This window comes from Sphaeramia orbicularis, chromosome 18 (assembly GCF_902148855.1).
Source record: "Sphaeramia orbicularis chromosome 18, fSphaOr1.1, whole genome shotgun sequence".
Classification (NCBI taxonomy): Eukaryota; Metazoa; Chordata; class Actinopteri; order Kurtiformes; family Apogonidae; genus Sphaeramia; species Sphaeramia orbicularis.
The window spans coordinates 41236918-41256062 of record NC_043974.1 but is presented as its reverse complement, the minus strand read 5'-3'; the positions used below and the strand labels follow the sequence as shown (position 1 = coordinate 41256062).

The following is a 19145-nucleotide window of genomic DNA, read 5'->3' as shown; positions in this document are numbered from 1 at the left end:
TATCTATTTTATTTATTTATTTATTTATTTTGTTGTTTTTAATTGTGTGGCTCTTTAGTCTATTCTTGTATTTTATTCTTTTATTTGGGTTTTATTTATTCTTCTGTATAGCACTTTTTTCTTTTTTGTACAGTTTCTATGTCTTTAAATCTTTTCTGTATTTTATTCTTCTATTTTGGTTTTAATTATTCTTCTGTACAGCATTTTGGTCCACTGTAGTTGTTTTAAAGTGCTTTACAAATAAAGTTGGATTGGATTGGATGTTAAAGTTCCTGCAGTGGAAAAGGGGCTTTAGGTGTCCACAGACACTGGGTTCACCCTGGCCATAAACATCCTGGAAGGTTCCACACATTGACTGTAAAGACTTCAGATTAGCCATTGTCATTATTTATTGTCATAAAGCAATGGAAATCAGTGTTGTACTATTAGATATCATCTGCATAAGCTCGATGATTCTATGGTGAATGTATGCTGCAATCAAAGCTCAAAGCAGCTGAACAAAATATTACAGTATGGGACGTTTAGTCGGCCAAGCTGAGTATGAAAACATACAGTTGCAGAAAAAAAACAATTAGACCACCCCTTATTTTCTTCAGTTTCTTGTTCATTTTAATGCCTGGTACAACTAAAAGTACATTTGTTTGGACAAATATAATGAAAACAACAAAAATAACTCATAGTAGTTTAATTTCAGAGCTGATATCTATCCATTTTCCATGTTTTTTTTTGATAATAACCAAAATCACCTCAGTTCTTACATCAATATCTGTGGCATTGTACTGACAAAAACAGTGCTTTTAGACATTCCATGTTTTCTTTTCTGTCTGTTTTAGTCACATAATACACACAGGAGTTAGTACTTGATTGCATAACCATTGTTTTTGATGACTTTTGATGGTCTAATAATTTTTTTTCACGACTGTATCCTACTATATAATGCACGTTTTGGCCCTGCCCCATGTCCCATCGATGTGTGATCATTGTGTGATCGATGTTGCAGCACAGGAGGGTGTACGGGTACAATGCCACTGTTGCACCATGGGAGGGCACCATCATGCGATGGCACCAGGGGTACAATGCCACTAGTAATAAAAATGAAAGAATGAACCCCTGAAGGTCTCTTATAAACCAGCTGATGCACATCTGTACTGTCTTCCACCTGTACCTGCCCGCTTTACCTCATTTCAAAGCAAGGTTATAATTGTTTTGGATTTTTCAGTATAGTTTAGTTTTATCTAGTTCTGACTTTTTTTTCTCTAATTCAATTAGTTTTAATTTGTTTTTAGAGCAGGTTTACTAGTTTTTATAAGTTTTAATTTTTTTCTATATGCTTAGTTTTAGTTTAGTTTTAGTGTTTTTATATCTTTTATCTTCTTCGCGGTCGTGTTCAAATAAATCCCAGACAGGACTCTGCTGCTTTCTCCCAACTTTAGTCTCGGTGTTTCCAGGTAGAGTTCGGATGAGAAGACAACTCTAAACGAGAAGTGACGGACCATGAAGTGTCGCAGGGTGCCGCTAGCTAAAATTGCTAGAGCAAAATAAATCGCTTTCGTATCAATCCGACATTGACAAAGATGAAAACAAAGGGAATTTTATCCATAATTTTTATATGTTTTAGTTTTGTAAGCACACAATACAGTTTCAGTTAGTTATCATTTTTTTCTTTTAATTATAGTTTTTATTGATTTCAGTTAATGAAAATGTTTTTTCAATTCTAGTTTTCGTCATTTCGTTAGTTTTTGTTAACGATAATAACCTTGTTTCAAAGACATGAAACACATGGTTTTTCTTCAGATGTCCTTGTATTTTACTGGACCTGTGTGTTTGGTACATTCTTCTGTGGTGCTGGTCAGCAAAAGCTGTCATGAAATGAGTAATTTATGGAGGCTGTGTGAAAATATACATATGTATATTTAATGCATTATCATGTTCATGACTTATTCATGCTGTCCTGCTCACGTTGGCAAATTGTCAAGGCTCCTGCTGCGTCTTGTGGCCTCTCGCAAACCAGGGCACCAGCGTGGAGCTGCAGTGTGAACGCTCCCCAAACCCACCACTGTTAGATGAGCACACTTCACACATGGAGATAATGAGCGTCTAATGCAGGGTGTCAAACTCATTTTAGTTCAGGGGCCACATTCAGCCCAATATGATGTGAAGTGGGGCGGACCAGAAAAAGAATAACAGTGGAAAAAAGTACAATTACATTAAAATAATGTTTATGTCTACAAAGTTTCATTAAAAATATGAATAAAATGAACAACCTGAAATGTCTTAAGAAAAATAAGTGCAACTTTAACAACAATAATGCCTCTTTATTTTTACACGTGTGTATTACAACTTACAGATCACAGTGGGTCTACAAATACACAAAATATTTAACAGAATATTGGTACAATTACACTGACTTCTATTAAGACATTTGTAGTTGTTCATATTTGCTCAGATTATTAACATTTTTGGGAAAGGATAGTTTGTAAATGTAAACATTTTCATGTAATTTTTTTTATACTAAAACAAAGAGGAAATTTGGAATTGTCATTTCTAGGTTATTATGATAGTATTTTACTGGTCTGATCCAGTTTAGATCAAACTGGTCTGTATGTGGAACCTGAACTAAAAGGATTTTGACATCTTTAACTGTTAATATTCATTCATTTGTTCATCCTCTGAACCCCTTCTATCCTCACTAGGGTCGCTGGGGGTGTTGGAGTCCATCCCAGCCACATATGGGTGAAGGTGGGGTTCACCCTGGATGAGTCGCCAGTTCGTCACAGGGGCGACGTATAGAGACAAACCTATAGTTAATATCTTCAGTGTAATTTTTGCATTTCACACATTCATCCCATGGGTCAGATCAGACCCTTTGATGGTCCAGTTTTGACCCACGGGTCATATGTTTGACACCTGTGGTCTAATGGGACCATAAACCTCAGGTCTGAGATCATAAAGACTGTGAGAAAGTGGAAAATAGAAAGAGTAAAGAACACTGGAGCTGCAGAGGAAGCCTTTTCCATGTGAGTATAATTTACAATATGTTCTCAATAAAATATGGTGCTGCAGAGGAACAGAAAACATATTTAATGTGACCCCAGACTTGTTTGTTTTATACGACGGTGGAACAAAACACAACGAAGCTTTTGTCGTCATCATTCTTATCGGGAGAAGACGGACACCAGCTGTTTTTTCTTCCACAGTTTCAGTTTTCACCAGCTGTAACTTGTTGCTTTACACTTTGATTCATACAAAATCATACCCAGATGACTCATTAGTAGAAGATCCTTTATTTCAGTAGAAGTACTAATATCACACTGAAAGTACAAGTAGTGCGTTCACACCCTAAAAGTATGATGTAGAATAGTAAAGACCTATCAAAGTGGTCACTGAGCAGAAACATGGTCCCTTAGTTTAAGAAAAGGGAGAATTTCAAGTGAATCCATGAAGGACCACTTCATCTATCAGTTTGTCTTATTTTTGACAGAACAGGAAGGCAAGGCAGATTTATTTGTATCGCACAATTCATACACAGGGCAATTCACAGTGCTTTACAAAAATGGAAAAGAGACAGATTAAAAACACAATTATAATTAAAACAGGAAGGAGATGAAACATTGTAAAAGCAACTGAAACTGCCGGACAAGTAGAGGAGAGAAACAAGTACAGTATTCATCTGTGAGATGTAGTCAGGTAGATGTAAAAGCACTTCAAGGTTTTAGTTATTCCAGTATAAAACACTTCACTAAGAGAGACAACACACTACACAGCCATGAGAATACAGACATGTCTAAATAAAAAGTCATCAAAGGTTAACAGTACACCTTTTTGAGCTTTTATTTATCACTAGTTAACAAGATATATCTCATTCCATATGTGGGTTTTAGCTGAAATATGTCATGTTGACAAGTTTAGAATAACACTGTAAACTATATGTAACATCCAGTATGGAATAGGTGAATAAAAGTAACAGAATAGAATAGAATAGCCTTTATTGTCATGTTGTGTTTAGTGCTACTCCAGTCGGACAAACAACATGAATAAAATACCAATACTTCATAAAATAAGAATAGAGCAAATATAAAATTACAAAAACTAAAAGTAAAATAAGAAAATGGAATAAACAATTTTACAAAAAATAAAATAAGAACAGACCTAAAGTAAAATAAAATTTAAAAAAGACAGAAAATATGACTAGGTTTGAATATTTGCCCATTTAAATCTCACTAGTTCTCTAGTTATATGTCATTTCTTATCTTGTGTCTTATCTAAAATGTCAAATCATCTCAAATCAAATGTCAATTTTTCTAAAAACAAAACTATCACATTAAACTAGTGCGCTAACATGGATAAATGTGTGTTTGACATCAACCAAAATGAATGTGTGGTGAAAACACCAATGGCAGTGGAGCCATCAAGTGGCCACATGTATTTGTGAGATTAATGGACTGAAAGAAACACAAGGGCACTAAGTGTCATCTGCCTTTGAAACATGCATCAGTTTCGTTTCAGCTTCATGATAAAGGCATATGTGTTGGACTTCACTAGAATGGAAACATCTAACATTTAACCTGTAAAAACCCAAACATCCACTGTCTACTGATATAAAATATGGCTGCTGATCCACTAATTCTATCAATACATGGAAATAATTGGTGTAAAATACCGTTTGTCATTTTTTCATGGTCATCAGATATGACCCATATGAACGTTCAGAGGCTCTGTAGTTACCGTGGAAACACCGTCATCTTCTACAACATTGATTCACCAGTAAAACCCATGGAGTTGGATCAATGACAGTGGATGGAAACACTGGGTTTATGTTCAGTTAATGAAAGATTTTACTGAAAAAGTCACTTTTCTTCAGTTTTCCCTGTTTTTGATCAAATAAACTTTGAATTTACCGAGTTTTCATGAACATCTAAATCAGGGCTCTCAAACTCATTTTCTTTCAGGGGCCACATTCAGCCTGATTTGGTCTCCAGTGGGCCAGACCAGTAAAATAATAGCATAATAACCTATAAATAATCACAACTCCAAATTTTTGTCTTTGTTTTAGTGCAAAAAACCCAATTAAATTATAAAAATACTTTTATAAACTATCCAAACAAAAAAGATGTGAATAACCTGAAAAAACTGAAATTTATTAAGAAAAATAAGTGTAATTTTAAAAATATTTTGCCTCAATTTATCATTTATACATGTGCATTACGGATCGAATCTACAAAGACAGAACTTTTCTTTAGACATTTCAGGTTGTTCCTATTTGTTCAGGTTATTCACATTTTATTGTTACAGGATAGTTTGTAAATGTAAATATTTTCATAATTTGATCTTATTTTTTTGCACTAAAACAAAGACAAAAATTTGAAGTTGTCATTATTTATAGACATAATGTAATATTTTTTTCACATCAAACTGAGAAGAAAATCTGGAGTCATTATTTTTTGTAGGTTATTCTGCTGTTATTTGACTGTAGATCATATTGGTCTGCATGTGGAACCTGAACTAAAATGAGTTCCACAGCCTTGACTGTGGAATTTTTGCACTTTGCAGATTCATCCCAGGGCCGGATTGGAACCTTTGGCGGGCCGCATTTGGCCCCCGGGCCTGCATGTTTGAGACCCCTGATCTAAATTAAATATAGAAAAATACATTATTTACAGTAAAAAAAATAAAAAAAAATAAAAAGTAAAATACAGAGGATAGTATGATAATAAATGGTGATAAATTACTTAAGAAAAGTTAAATATAGGGAAATATTCCTTTGGGAACAGCCACAAAAGTAGTACTGGGTCTTTTTTTTTTTTTTTTTTTTTTTTTTTCCTCTTTCTTTTGGATTTTTTGCATTTTCTTTTGGAGTTGGATCAATGACAGTGGATGGACACACTGGGTTTATGATCAGTTAATGATAGATTTTACTGAAAAAGTCAATCTTTCTTCATTTTTCTCTGTTTTTGATATAATAATAACCTTTGAATTTACTCTGAGCTTTTATGAGAATCTAAATCAAACATAGGAACATACATGATTTACAGTGAAAAATGCAAATACTCAGGATAATAGTATAATAAACGGTGATAAATCATGAAAAGTTAAATATAGAGAAAAATTAATGTGGGAGCTGTCATAAAAGTAGCACTGGGTCTTTTTTTCCCCTTTCTTTTCTTTCTCCTTTTTTTTCCTCTTTCTTTTGGATTTTTTGCATTTCCTTTGGAAGTTGGATCATTGACAGTGGATGAACACACTGGGTTTGTGTTCAGTTAATGATAGTGACTTTTTCAGTAAAAATCTATTTCTTCAGTTTTCTCTATCTTTGAATTTACTCTGAGCTTTTATGAAAATCTACATGACCAGTGAATTAAATCTCAGAAAATGTTGATAAATCACTTATGATAGATTAAATATAGAGGCACATTAATTTGGGAACTGCCACAAAAGTAACTCTCGGTCTTCAGTCAGTGTCTGTCAGTGATCAGGAAAAGTCACTTTTCACTTTGATCCTGAACCTTTGTGCTGGATTCAACATTTCCGTGACCTCTGGGCAGACGCTGCGTTCCCAGTCGAAGCTCAAGGCTGATCTGTGAGACGCTGAATAACCCTGAGGTCAGCAAACTTCAGCAGCCAGGGCCAATCAATGCCAAAGTCCGACACGCAGATCAAGTAGAGAAGAAAAATATCGAAGACTTCTCTTGTTTGGTCCCTGCTAGAGAATTTCAAACGGCCATTAATGATTTGAGAGGATTTCTTGGAAACACATGAGAGAGAAGTTAAAAGGCCTCTTTAGATGGAACAGAAACAGCCGAACAGAGGAGGCAGGAGTCCACGCTGCCTTTATTCCACCAGAAAAATCAGATACATGACTAAAAAAAGCTGTGATAAAAGCATTGAGTCAACTTCTGTACTGCAGTAAAAGAGGAAAAATACTGAAACGCATGAAAAAGAAAGTCAGACTGAACTCATTTTATTCTGATGTAATCTAAAGTGGACAAAAGAATAAAATGTCTTTATTAGGTCTCATTCTGCGTTACATATATATATATATTTATCTTGTTTTTATTTTGTTACATCTATAAAGTTCTTTTTTGTCTCATATCTTTTCATTTTATTTTTTTTGTTTTGTTGCATCTGTGTTTTTAGTTTATTAGCTTACTGCCGACAGGCCATAAGCTGTTGTCGTCATGCAGCAGCAGCATCTGTCTGTTGTCCATTACAAAAATTTCAATCGTCTTCTTCTCCCAAACTACAATTCCGATTGACTTCGAACTTGCTATACAGCTTCTTTATGATGATGACAACAAAAGTTAGTAAAATTATTTGGATCTGGATCTGATTCTGGATTTGGTGCAACTTTGACAAATTTTCCCATTATAACAGATAGGAAGTGGATTGATCCAATAAATCAGTATCAATGATATCAAGTTGGAATGTGAATTTTTTGCAGATCTGATTGGAATATGACCAAAACATGGACTATTTCTGTAATATAATAAATACACAGAACTGGGTGATAATAAATGGCATCTGGATACATTTCCCAAAGCTTTTAATTTGGCCGGTAAGCTACAGGGCCATTGGTCCTGTTTTATTCTTGTTACAAATTTTACATCGTTCATCATGTTAATCTTGTTAAATAATTTCATAATAGTAGATTTTTCCTCTGAGTTGGAGGATTGATATGTGTAATTTTTCATTTACTTTTTGTCATTTTATTTAATATTATTTATTTTATATTTATTTATTTAATTAATTTGTCTTATTTATTTACTTTTTTCCAGTTGAATTGTTCTTTTTATTTATTTATTTATTTCTTATTTGGGTTTTGAGTGCCTAGTGGTGGGTGTGAAGGGAGCTGACATTCAGATGTGACAATCGATGTTTATTCTGTATTTTTATACCTTATACCAGTGTTTTTCAACCTTGGGGTTGGGACCCCACATTGGGTCACCTGGAATTCAAATGGGGTCACCTGAAATTTCTAGTAATTGATAAAAATTTAAAAAACAAAAACTGAAACTAGCAACAAAAAAAAAAATTACTAATAACAAATATATGTTGAGTTGACAGAGACAATGCCAATCCATAAATGACATGACAAACTGTGAAGCTGAAACTGCAGCACTGTGGTTCTGTTTATCTGTCAGATGTTCATTGTGGTCAGTTTCAGATGCTGCAGCTCTTTCATAATTCATAGTTTGAGTTCTTGTTTGTTCAGTATTAATTGTCAGTCTTGTAAATCCAAGCTGGACTGACTGTACATATCCTGACCAAGGAAAATCAAATTCTCTCTTTGTGCAGTAATCTACACCTGGATTTTCTGCCTCCGTCCATAATAATATACATTATATAGACTAAATGTCATCTAAAATTAACGTTTATTTGCAACATAGTATAGCAAACTATTACATGATCAAAAACAAATTAATTTTAGCAAAAAAAAAAGTCTCTGTTTTGAATGTCTGGGGTTTATCTGTCAAATGTTCATTGTGGTCGGTTTCAGATGCTGCAGCTCTTTCATAATTCATAGTTTGAGTTCACAGTTTGTCTTTTATGTATTGGGATTGTCCCTTTCAACTCACCATATATTTTTTATTAGTAAGTTTTTTTCAAATTTTTATCAATTATTAGAAATTTCAGGCGACCCCCTCTGAATTCCAGGTGACCTCATGTATGGTCCCGACCCCTAGGTTGAAAAACACTGTTCTAATAGTTAAACCTTCCTGAAAACACCCTGGTTGGAGTTTCCTGGCTGCACATCTGAGGTGGCCTGTGTACGTTTTGCTGCAGTATGAGGATCTGTGGCCAAGCAGTGGTGGTGGGTCGCAGTGGAGACTCCTGCCAGGTCACTGCAGGCACGGCGGCGGCCAAATGGAGCTCCTCACTCCACTCTTTTAGGATCTATTTCCAGTATTGCGCCCTATCTGCATTTCCAGCCATGAGGACAGTGAGAGTATGCAGGGGAACAGAGCTCAGAGTGCTGCATTGCTGCGACACAGCTGGCTGCCTGCCTTTACTCGGGGCTCCTCCTGCTGGTGCAGATAAGGCTGATGCTTTGGGTTTTTTATTTTTTATGCTGTAGTCCCTCTTGTAAATAAATAAAGAGTAAAGTGTGTGGGAAGGGATGAGATCAGCGAAATCAGCAAGACCCTCGAACATCACTTTGGTGACTAGAGCCCACGCATGACACTGGAGAGGTCCGCAGACCAGATCCACTGAGGGGAAGAGCTGTGATAAGTCCAAGTGCCGCCCTTTGATAATCAGCACTTGTTCAAATGGAAACGTTTAATACTCAGACAAGTGTTAGCGACACAAGAGCTCTACTACCAGAACATAAGCTGCTATTACTTTAAAAAAAAAAAACAACAACTCTATTTTCATACAGGGACTAATACTAAGCAATGACTGGAACCGTAAGTGAGCGTTTCCTGATGCTGATTAAGGTCAAATAAAGGTTAAATGGAGCCTTCGATTCAATCACAACCAGAAAATAAAACACAGAAACACTGGGTTCTGATCCAAAACTCAACGGAACCCATTTACTGAAGTCACATTAATGTTAAATGAGAATCTGTTTCACAAGAATAAAGTGACATGACTCAGGAAACATAATATGAATTCACGTTAGAATAGAATAAAAAAGAATAAAATAGAACAGAACAGAGTACACTAGAATAGAGTACACTAGAATAGAATAGAATAGAATAGAATAGATGTTTATTGTCATTAGTTTTGTTTCTTCAGCAGCAGAAACACTTAAAGTGCAAAGAGACTATAAAAATATCACAAAATCAAAGTATTGACTATACAAAAAAGAAAACTACAAAAAATACTAAAATAAACAAAAGTCAACTCTGCTACAGATAAGAGAAACATATACAACATACAAAAATATAAACAGGTAGTATAGGATATTTACAGGTAAATAATAAAACCAAGGTGCATGGTTTGTGATTATAATCTATTTAAAGTTACTTCTTAGTGAAATGCTGTGAGTGATTAAGTCCAGTTACACTGTGTGTATTTAAGGCTCTTATTTTGAAAGGTAACAATAGAAATGAGACAGTAAGTGGAAGTTTGGAATGAGAGGTACCTAATGACAGTAAATGCAACGACTGTTATATATCCTTAAATAATTACAATGAATCAAAACGAGTTTTGTTCCGTTTCTGTTCATTTTGGTTCAGTTTTGGATTATTTTGTGAATCTTTCATCATTTTGTTCATTATTTAGTTAATTTTTAATTCATTTTGTTCATTATTTAGTTAGTTTTTTATTAATTTTGTTCATTAGTTATTTTTAATTCATTTAGTTCATTATTTAGTTATTTTTTATTTCATTTTGCTCATTTAGTTGCTTTTTTAATTCACTTTGTTCATTATTTTGTTACTTTATTCATTATTTTGTACATTTTTTATTAATTTTATTCATTATTTTGTAAATGTTTTATTAATTTTTTTTTCATTATTTTGTACATTTTTAATTCATTATTTTGTACATTTTTCATTCATTGTTTTGTACATTTTTCGTTCATTTTGTTTATTATTTTGAGCACATTTCAGTGGCAACAATGTTGATCCTAGTTATTCTCAAGTTGTAAAAATGACCACTGTATATGTCCAGGACTGAACCCTATTCTTTTTTTCTTTTTCTCTTGGTTTTGTTTTATTTGGAGTTCCACTTCAGATGTGACACACCAACATAGTTGCATATTTTGTTGTGTTTTGGGTGTATAAAATACCAAAACACTGAAACATAAAACTGATAATCTTGTGTAGACTGTGTTGTGTGTGTGTGTGTGTGTGTTTTTAAAGCAGATCTCTGTTATCGGTAATGCTATGAAACGAAAGGAAACTAGTTTAAAGCTGATAGAACCCAGTAAAAGCATAAATATACATTTTTTTCTCCACATTTAGGACCTCTTTCATAAAGTTAAATGTCTTATCAGGTGCATGTCACCTAAAAGTGACATTTTCTGTAAAATCTATCAATAACTGACCATAAACCCAGTGTGTCCATCCACTGTCATTGACCCAACTCCATGGGTTTTACTGGTGAATCAATGTTGAAGATGACGGTGTTTCCACGGTAACTACGGAGCCTCTGAACGTCCAAATGGGTCACATCTGATGACCATGAAAAGATGACACACTGCATTTTACGCCAACTATTTACATGTATTGATAGAATTAGTGGATCAGCAGGTATTAAACAGTTTAGATCAGTAGATGGTTTTAGTCGGTGGCTATTTGGGTCATTATGGGTTAAAGAAAGGAAGTAAATGCATCCACCAAGTTAGTGGAAATCCAGTTTAGGGTTAGATTTGGGTTAAACCATTAAGACCCAGAGCTACTTTTGTGGCTGTTTCCAAATGAATTTTTCTCTATATTTAACTTTTCTTAAATGATTTATCACCATTTATTATAATATTATCTTCTTTAGTTTGAGGTTTTTTTTAATGTAAATCATGAATTTTCTAATATTTAATTTAGATGTTCATGAAAACTCAGTAAATTCAAAGGTTATTATATCAAAAACGGTGAAAACGGGAAAAAAAAAAAGTGACTTTTTCAGTAAAATCTCTCATTAACTGAACGTAAATCCAGTCTGTCCATCCACTGTCATTGATCCAACTCCATGAGTTTTACTGGTGAATTAATGTTGTAGAAGATGACAGTGTTTCCACGGTAACTACGGAGCCTCTGAATGTCCAAATGCGTCATATCTGATGACAGTGAAACGATGACAAACTGCATTTTACACCAATTATTTACATGTATTGATAGAATTAGTGGATCAACAGGTATTAAACATTTTCACCAGTGGATGTTTGGGTCTTTATGGGTTAAGTCTTCTGTGCAAATAGTAAAAAATATCTTTGATTTAGCAAATTAACAAATTATAGGACATTCTTTTCAAAGTTGCCACCATACAAATGCATTTTATAGATTATGTTCTTGATTTAAATAAAACCTGATAATACAGGCAGTGCCGTGTGCATTGATTGCATCGCTACATTATCATAAACTAAACCGAGAAATAAATCAAACAAATGAAGATCATTCGTAATTTTTATTAATAGGTACAACAGTAAGACAATAAATGGGGATTCTTGTGACAAAATGTTAACAAGACAGTGAGTTTTTCTATGTCTATGCCCCCACTGCAGCCAATGTGTCCGTACTTCACCTTCTCATATTGCAGTTCATCTGATACTGTGTAAGTCATCACTGTTCTTGCATCCACTAAAAGGACATAGTCTTTAAACACCTCTATTACATGTACCCATGTACATATACCCCATGTATACATACATTCTATATTAACAGTAGGTAAACAGAAAGTGCTGTAAATTCATGCTACAGTGCTGTGCTAAATCAAGACATACAAGTACAATTTTTCTGCCCAAAAAGTTCACATTTCTTTACAAAATTCTTCAGTTATTCCATATTCAGTATAATAACCTTTACTAACCCTTTCTCCAAACAAAACCAGACCAAAATGAATCCATTTATGATGCTTTTACAAACTGAAATTAGAGAAATTTTTGCTAATTCCTAAAATGTAACTCATCAAAATCTTAATATTCTGAGCAGTAAATTTAACATGAGATGCTACAGTTTGAAGTGTATAATCATCGTAAACATTAATCTCTTATAACACATTCAACAAGTAAATGTACCGATGTATTCTACTGTATCTACATTATCAGTCAAATACTACAGAGTACAAAAAATAGTTTCATAGGAGACAGATGACCCAGATCTTGCAGTGATAAAAATCATTAAACTAATTGTACAGTCATGTTTCACGATCTAAAACATTACTGGTATAAAAGACAAATAAGGCAAAATAAAACATGAATTGTGACGCATGATATCAAATCATAAGCTTCACCCGACCGTGACGTTAAAGACGAGAAAATAAAGTGCCTATTGTGTGAATAAGTTAAGATGGAGATCTCTGTATGTGAGTCCAGGTTTTGGAGGAGGGTTGTTTTGTGTGTTGTGGGGGTGGGATGGCAGGTGGGCGTGTCCTCAGGTGAAAACAGAGGCTGTACAGAGCAGAGTTCAGCCCAGTGAGCTGGTGGGCATACAGTCACACAGAGCTCTCCTCTCTGCCCGAAGCACCAACGTCTCCGTCTGAAAAAAAAAAACAAAACAAAACACACGCAAGGCAACAGGTTAAGAAACGCTCATGATGTTTACACAGATACCAAACAGGTATCAGTCTACCAAACCCAGCAGCAATTACAACCAAATCAACTTCACTGGAATTCTAATTCTATATTTATAGATAATACTTATATACCAAATTTGTTATTTTTCTCTCGTTTGTGGTTTTTCTGTCTTTTTCTCTTCACTTGCTTGTTGTATGTTGCTGCTGTTAACTGTGAAATTTCGTATCTTATCCTAAACCACAAACTGACTCTTGTTACTGTTGCTGAAATGAAAATTCTGAAATATCAGACAGAAGTAAATAGACAGGACTATAAGATCCTTTTGACAGCCATATGTTTGCACCAAACTAAGACACTTACACATGTTAGCTAGATCAGTGCAGTCAGAAAAAAAAAAAAAAAACAGCGGCATGTTAATAATTAGTTATGTTTCAATTCTAAAATAGTTTATCGTTTAAGTCTGAACAAATGATAGATAGATAGATAGATAGATAGATAGATAGATAGATAGATAGATAGATAGATAGATAGATAGATAGATAGATAGATAGATAGATAGATAGATAGATAGATAGATAGATAGATAGATAGATAGATAGATAGATAGATAGATAGATAGATAGATAGATTTACTTTATTAATCCCCAAGGGGAAACTCAAAATACAGTCACCGCTCCACAGAAACAGTCATACCACATCAACAATAAATAAATAAATGCAGAGTATGAGTAGCTAAGACTAAGTTAGATTAAAAAGAAAGTAGAATAGGTGGGTATAAATAAGGAAACACCAGTAACACTCATTAAACCATAGGCTTTTTTAAAAAAATGTTTGCTAGGCTTATAGTTCACACACCTACTTAAAATGACCATGCAGTGAAAAAGGAGAAAATAACAAGCTTTATTTAACATTTGACATTTCACTGGAGTTTCCAACTGTACCAATGAGAGATTACTCCAAAGGAAATTGTGAATTTCTTTACTATTAGTTGGGAAATATCAGAGAGAAGAGGACTTTATCAAATGTACAAAGCTAAGTTAATATCCTTTATTGATTAAATTAAGGCTTAATTGCACATGTCCATATGTATATGTAAAACACAGATGTTCAGTTTATTATCACTAAAAACCTCATTAAATTCACACATTTCAGTTTCTGAAAACAAACTTTTACTTCTAGATTCCTTTGCGTACTGTGGAAACTCACGTCAAGTGTTCACAACTAGTCTGTCAGATATTCCAAAATCAATAACAGCCCATAATAGTCCTTCAGCAGCAGACAGAAGTAAACTGGAGAGCTACATTCACAATATTGTGTTCATTTGTTCATTTAGCTAAGATGCTAACCAATGTTTGCTAGCTGAAAACATAACCTATCCAGCTAACATTAGATCATAGCATCTTACATGAAGTAAAAACAGATTTTTATTGATCAATACAACAGTATATTAGTTCTTACACACATATTGTAATCTGTTCTGTGTACTTCTACTTCATATTTCAGAAATATTATTCCAGAAATGTATTATTTCCTTTTTGTTTCCTTTCCTGGGCTATAGGTGATAATCATTTAGTCACTATAATGTTATAAAACAATGAAAAACGTCATAAAATAGTCTCAAATATAGTTTTTTAGTCTATTGGTGTGTTGATAGTCTGTAGGGAAACTCAAAAATTCAGTCACAACATAAAAAACAACAACAATGGATTCAGCTGTGAGAGCTTTTCCACTCTGTTTAATATAAAGTCTGATTTTGCAAAGTTTTTGGCTTTAAAAAACTGAAAAGTACAACACCTCATTTACACTGAAACCATGTGTCTGAGTTGCAGGTTCCATACGAATACAGCTTTTTATACAACTACTTGTATACATTTTTATACTACTTTTATATTTTTACAATTGTACTCTTTCTTACAGTATATCTCTTATTTGCACATATTTCAATTGGACACTATTTTATATATATTTTTAATACATGTCTGTATCTTATTGTGTTATTTAGATGTAAGTGCCCTGTTGCTGGTAAAGACCACCTGAAATTCTGTTGCACAACTTGTGTATTGACAATAAAGCCTATTCTATTCTATTCTATTCTATTCTATTCTATTCTATTCTATTCTATTCTATTCTATTCTATTCTACTCTATTCTAGCTTCAGCTTTTAAACTAGAGTTTCACAGGCCTCCTCCTGTGTCTGCTGGTTGGAGAGGGGCTTAGTGAACATTCAGTTATTAGTACCTTTCTGAACAGGTGGGTGGTGACCCAAAACTGTGTGATAAAATTCTCTTTTAAATACTTAGCTAAGACTGATGTCAGACTTGGATTTTGACAGATGCGGGTAAAATATGTGCAGTTGGCTGGCTGTTACTATGGTAACACCAACTTATGATTGAAAGGTGAAAGCCTGAGTTTACGTTGTGGTTTGTAGGATGACAAACCGCAAAAGACGCTTCATTTGTTAAATATGAATTTATCAGTGAATCACAGTGAATAAATGCTAATAAGGGGCAGAAACCTCAATAGATTATATAATAAAGAAGAAAACAGAAATTCCATTTGAATGAAATCAGACAGTCAGTGACTGACATGTACACACCCCCAACATCTTAAAGAACATGAATACACTAAAGCTAACTCAGAGCCAAAGCAATGCTTGAATTGTGTAGAGGGTTCACATAAAAGTCTTTAATATATTTTTTATTGTCAAGTTTTTATATTTCCTAGATAATATTTTGTTACATATTGTCATGTGCACATTTATTCTATCTATACTTTTATATGCATACTTATTCTCTCTTGCATATACTATCTTCTATATGATAGATAGATAGATAGATAGATAGATAGATAGATAGATAGATAGATAGATAGATAGATAGATAGATAGATAGATAGATAGATAGATAGATAGATAGATAGATGGATACATAGATAGTGCCTGTTTGTATTTATTCCTGCTGCCTGCTGAGCCAATGACATTGAAATTTCATTTTTGATGTAAAATCTGGAATGACAACAAAAGTCAGTCTTTATTTGCACATTATTTACTTAAATGAATAAAGCAGTTGCTTATAAAATCATTACGGTACATGCCTATTTGTCTGGGGTTCAGGGTGGGATTCCCAGAGAATCTAGTCCCCCATAGGGTCCTAATGATCCCTTCTTGCCGAGGGCCCAACAATGTAAAACAACAGCTCTGAGTACAATGCTGCTGAAGTGCAGAAGAACACACAATGTTTAAGCGTGATGACCCTCAGTGACTGAACAGAAAAGAACACGACTTACCCTGGCATCCAGGTTAAAAGCGGTCTTCTTTAAGTCTTGCAGTGCTCTCTGCATAAACTCAAATGCATGACAGTCCACACATGGGCGACCTGGGAAAGAATATGTCAATTAAGAAAATCCTTATCCATCCCTCAGAAGCTGATACCCAGATAGTAAATATTTTGGCAGTATTATGGCATACATTTGGCATTTTTGACTTTCTTTTGGCATTATGAAAACCTTTAGGCTTAACTGTGGTATGATTAAGGTTATCCGTAATAGATATGGAGGCATCAGCAATATACGGCTGAGTTATGGCATATGTGTGGTTAACCAAAAGACTGGGCAAAGAGCGGGATCAAGTATAGGGATGGTATGGCAGAAGACTGACTAAAGAGTGGCAGCATCTTATTCCATATATGAATGTGTTTTGGCATATTTCTGTAAAGCCAAAACACTGTGCAAAGAGTGGGAATTTCTACCCAGAAGAAAACCCCACTTCATTTTAAAAGCATGCTCAACACAAAGTTTGGGTGAATTTTGGCTTCCTTTTGGCCTCTCTTTGGGTCAGTTTTGGCTACTTTTTGGCTGGATTATGGGGATTTGGGGCTTTTCTGGGACAATTATGGCTATATTTTGGAAGTCCGCAGTTAGTTTTGGGTGAATCTGGGCTTCCTTCTGGTTTGATTTTGGCTTGCCTATTTTGGGTCATTTAGGGCCCATATATCCGCCCAGAACTTTGCCAAAATGGCATGCCAGTTTTGGTCCAGATTTAAGCCGTAATAATTTTGCTGTCTGGGTATGTGATGTGACTGCAGCAGCTCATCCTTCAGTGCAGGCCTGCTGTGCTCATGTGTTCCACACTGAGGATGACCTACTATTTCCACTCAGACCCCCCTGGTGGGACCTGCTCTCACTGGACTGTGTGAGCTCTGCAGACACAGACCAAACACACATGGAACAGAACCGCCTGATGAAATCCCCCTCTCAGCCTGTGATGCACTCACTCTCTGCGGGGATCACAGTCCCGGTCTCCTGATCCGCATCAGCTGCACCCAGACACAGGAGCTGGAGGGCCAGCAGCAGCACCGCAGCCTGCACAAATCCACTGGATGCCATGGCGACGCGATCAATTAGCTGCCTTTGAGATGGAGACTAAAATTAGCACGTGTATTTAAATCCCACAAGGAAATATCACGTCCTACACGACCGACAGTCAATGAAAGCACAGACCCTGACAGGCTTTGTTTAGCACAGCCCCCCTTTACACCCGCAGGTTTTATTTCTATGTATTTAATAAAAAAAAACATATATGTAATTTATGAGAAAATCACTGTTTATTGACAAAAGCTCAGGTTCACCTACCTACAATCGGCCGATGTGTTTTGCAGAACCAGATCAGCGCAAGATGCCCACCTAGGATTGTTTATGGATCTACTGAGTGCGCATGCGTGTGCCTCATCCTTCGCTTGAGGGACCACACGAAAGACTTCCGGTTATAAAACTGAAAATAAAAGCCGGATCAAATATAAATTTAAATTTTTATTTATTTTTTTTAAAATCTTATTCTTACCCTGTACATATATTTTATTGTGAAAAAATTAAGTGCAAAAAATATATGTTGAAACGTGAAGGAAATAATTTGTCAGACGATCCTTTGAAACAAATGCCTCTTTCTATCATATTCACTTCTGCAGTGTAATAAACACGATAGATAGATAGATAGATAGATAGATAGATAGATAGATAGATAGATAGATAGATAGATAGATAGATAGATAGATAGATAGATAGATAGATAGATAGGCTTTATTACAGACTCATGGTCCACATTAAAAAGTAAACAAATAAATACAAACACAATAAAAAAAATAAAAAAAAACCTCTATACTTTCAAGAGGCAGTCATACCAATGTTTCCACGTACAGCACTATATGCAAGATTTGTCAGCAATAAAATTACAGTATTTTCTGAGAAATTCAGGTGACATATAAATTTAAACATCAGATTTCTCAACACCGCACACAATGAATTTACATGATAAGACATAAACAGTTCACTGGCACTGGTCCATCTGGGCTTTTTTAACCCTTTCATGCATAGTGGTCACTCATGGTGTCCAGCTGAGTGGACATTTTTGTAACTCCGTGAAAAACAGGTTCATTAAAAATTTTTCCATCACGTTTTTTTTTTCATGCCTAAAGAGGGATTAAAACACTCAGGAAAAAAATCTTGACTAAGGTTCACAAAATTATTGCATGAAAGGGTTAATAAGAGTCTTAGAGCATCATTGTATGCCACTGTCAGTCTATGGAAGCATGCCTTTTTGTAGTTCACCCACAGATGGGCTATGTACAGAGGGGTGCAGTGCGCTCTAAACAGAGTCAGTTTCACCTGGACAGAACAAGATGAGAATAAAAAAAATGTCAGCTCAATTGAGGATGAACTTTGACTAAGGACTCCCCCTGACAACAAAACTTAAAAACTAAATTTGCATGTGGTTGAAAGGTGCAACCTGAAATCGAGGATCATCATCCTTTGCAACTCACCATTTTTATTCCAACATGAACTTGAAATGTTAATTAAATCTGAAACTAAACCTTTTCCTGGTGCTATAAATTCTATACTTAATCAATGGACTTTTGGCTGATTCTACTCACCCTTTGTTTTGTGTCTTTATTAACCCCCCGGTAACCGGGTGCGCCTTTTA

The 19145-nt window shown here is 34.7% G+C and overlaps 1 protein-coding gene across 1 annotated transcript; it reads right to left on the bottom strand.

Annotated features, from left to right (window-relative positions):
- Nucleotides 1-12044: 12044 nt before the first annotated feature.
- On the bottom strand, nucleotides 12045-17926 carry nicol1 (NELL2 interacting cell ontogeny regulator 1). Its single transcript, XM_030162720.1, has 4 exons — nucleotides 17801-17926; nucleotides 17443-17576; nucleotides 16457-16545; nucleotides 12045-13133 (listed from the first exon to the last, which is right to left on the bottom strand). The coding sequence occupies exons 2-4, from the start codon at nucleotides 17552-17554 to the stop codon at nucleotides 13062-13064; spliced, it is 273 nt and encodes a 90-aa protein (XP_030018580.1). The 5' UTR covers nucleotides 17555-17576; nucleotides 17801-17926; the 3' UTR covers nucleotides 12045-13061.
- Nucleotides 17927-19145: the final 1219 nt, after the last annotated feature.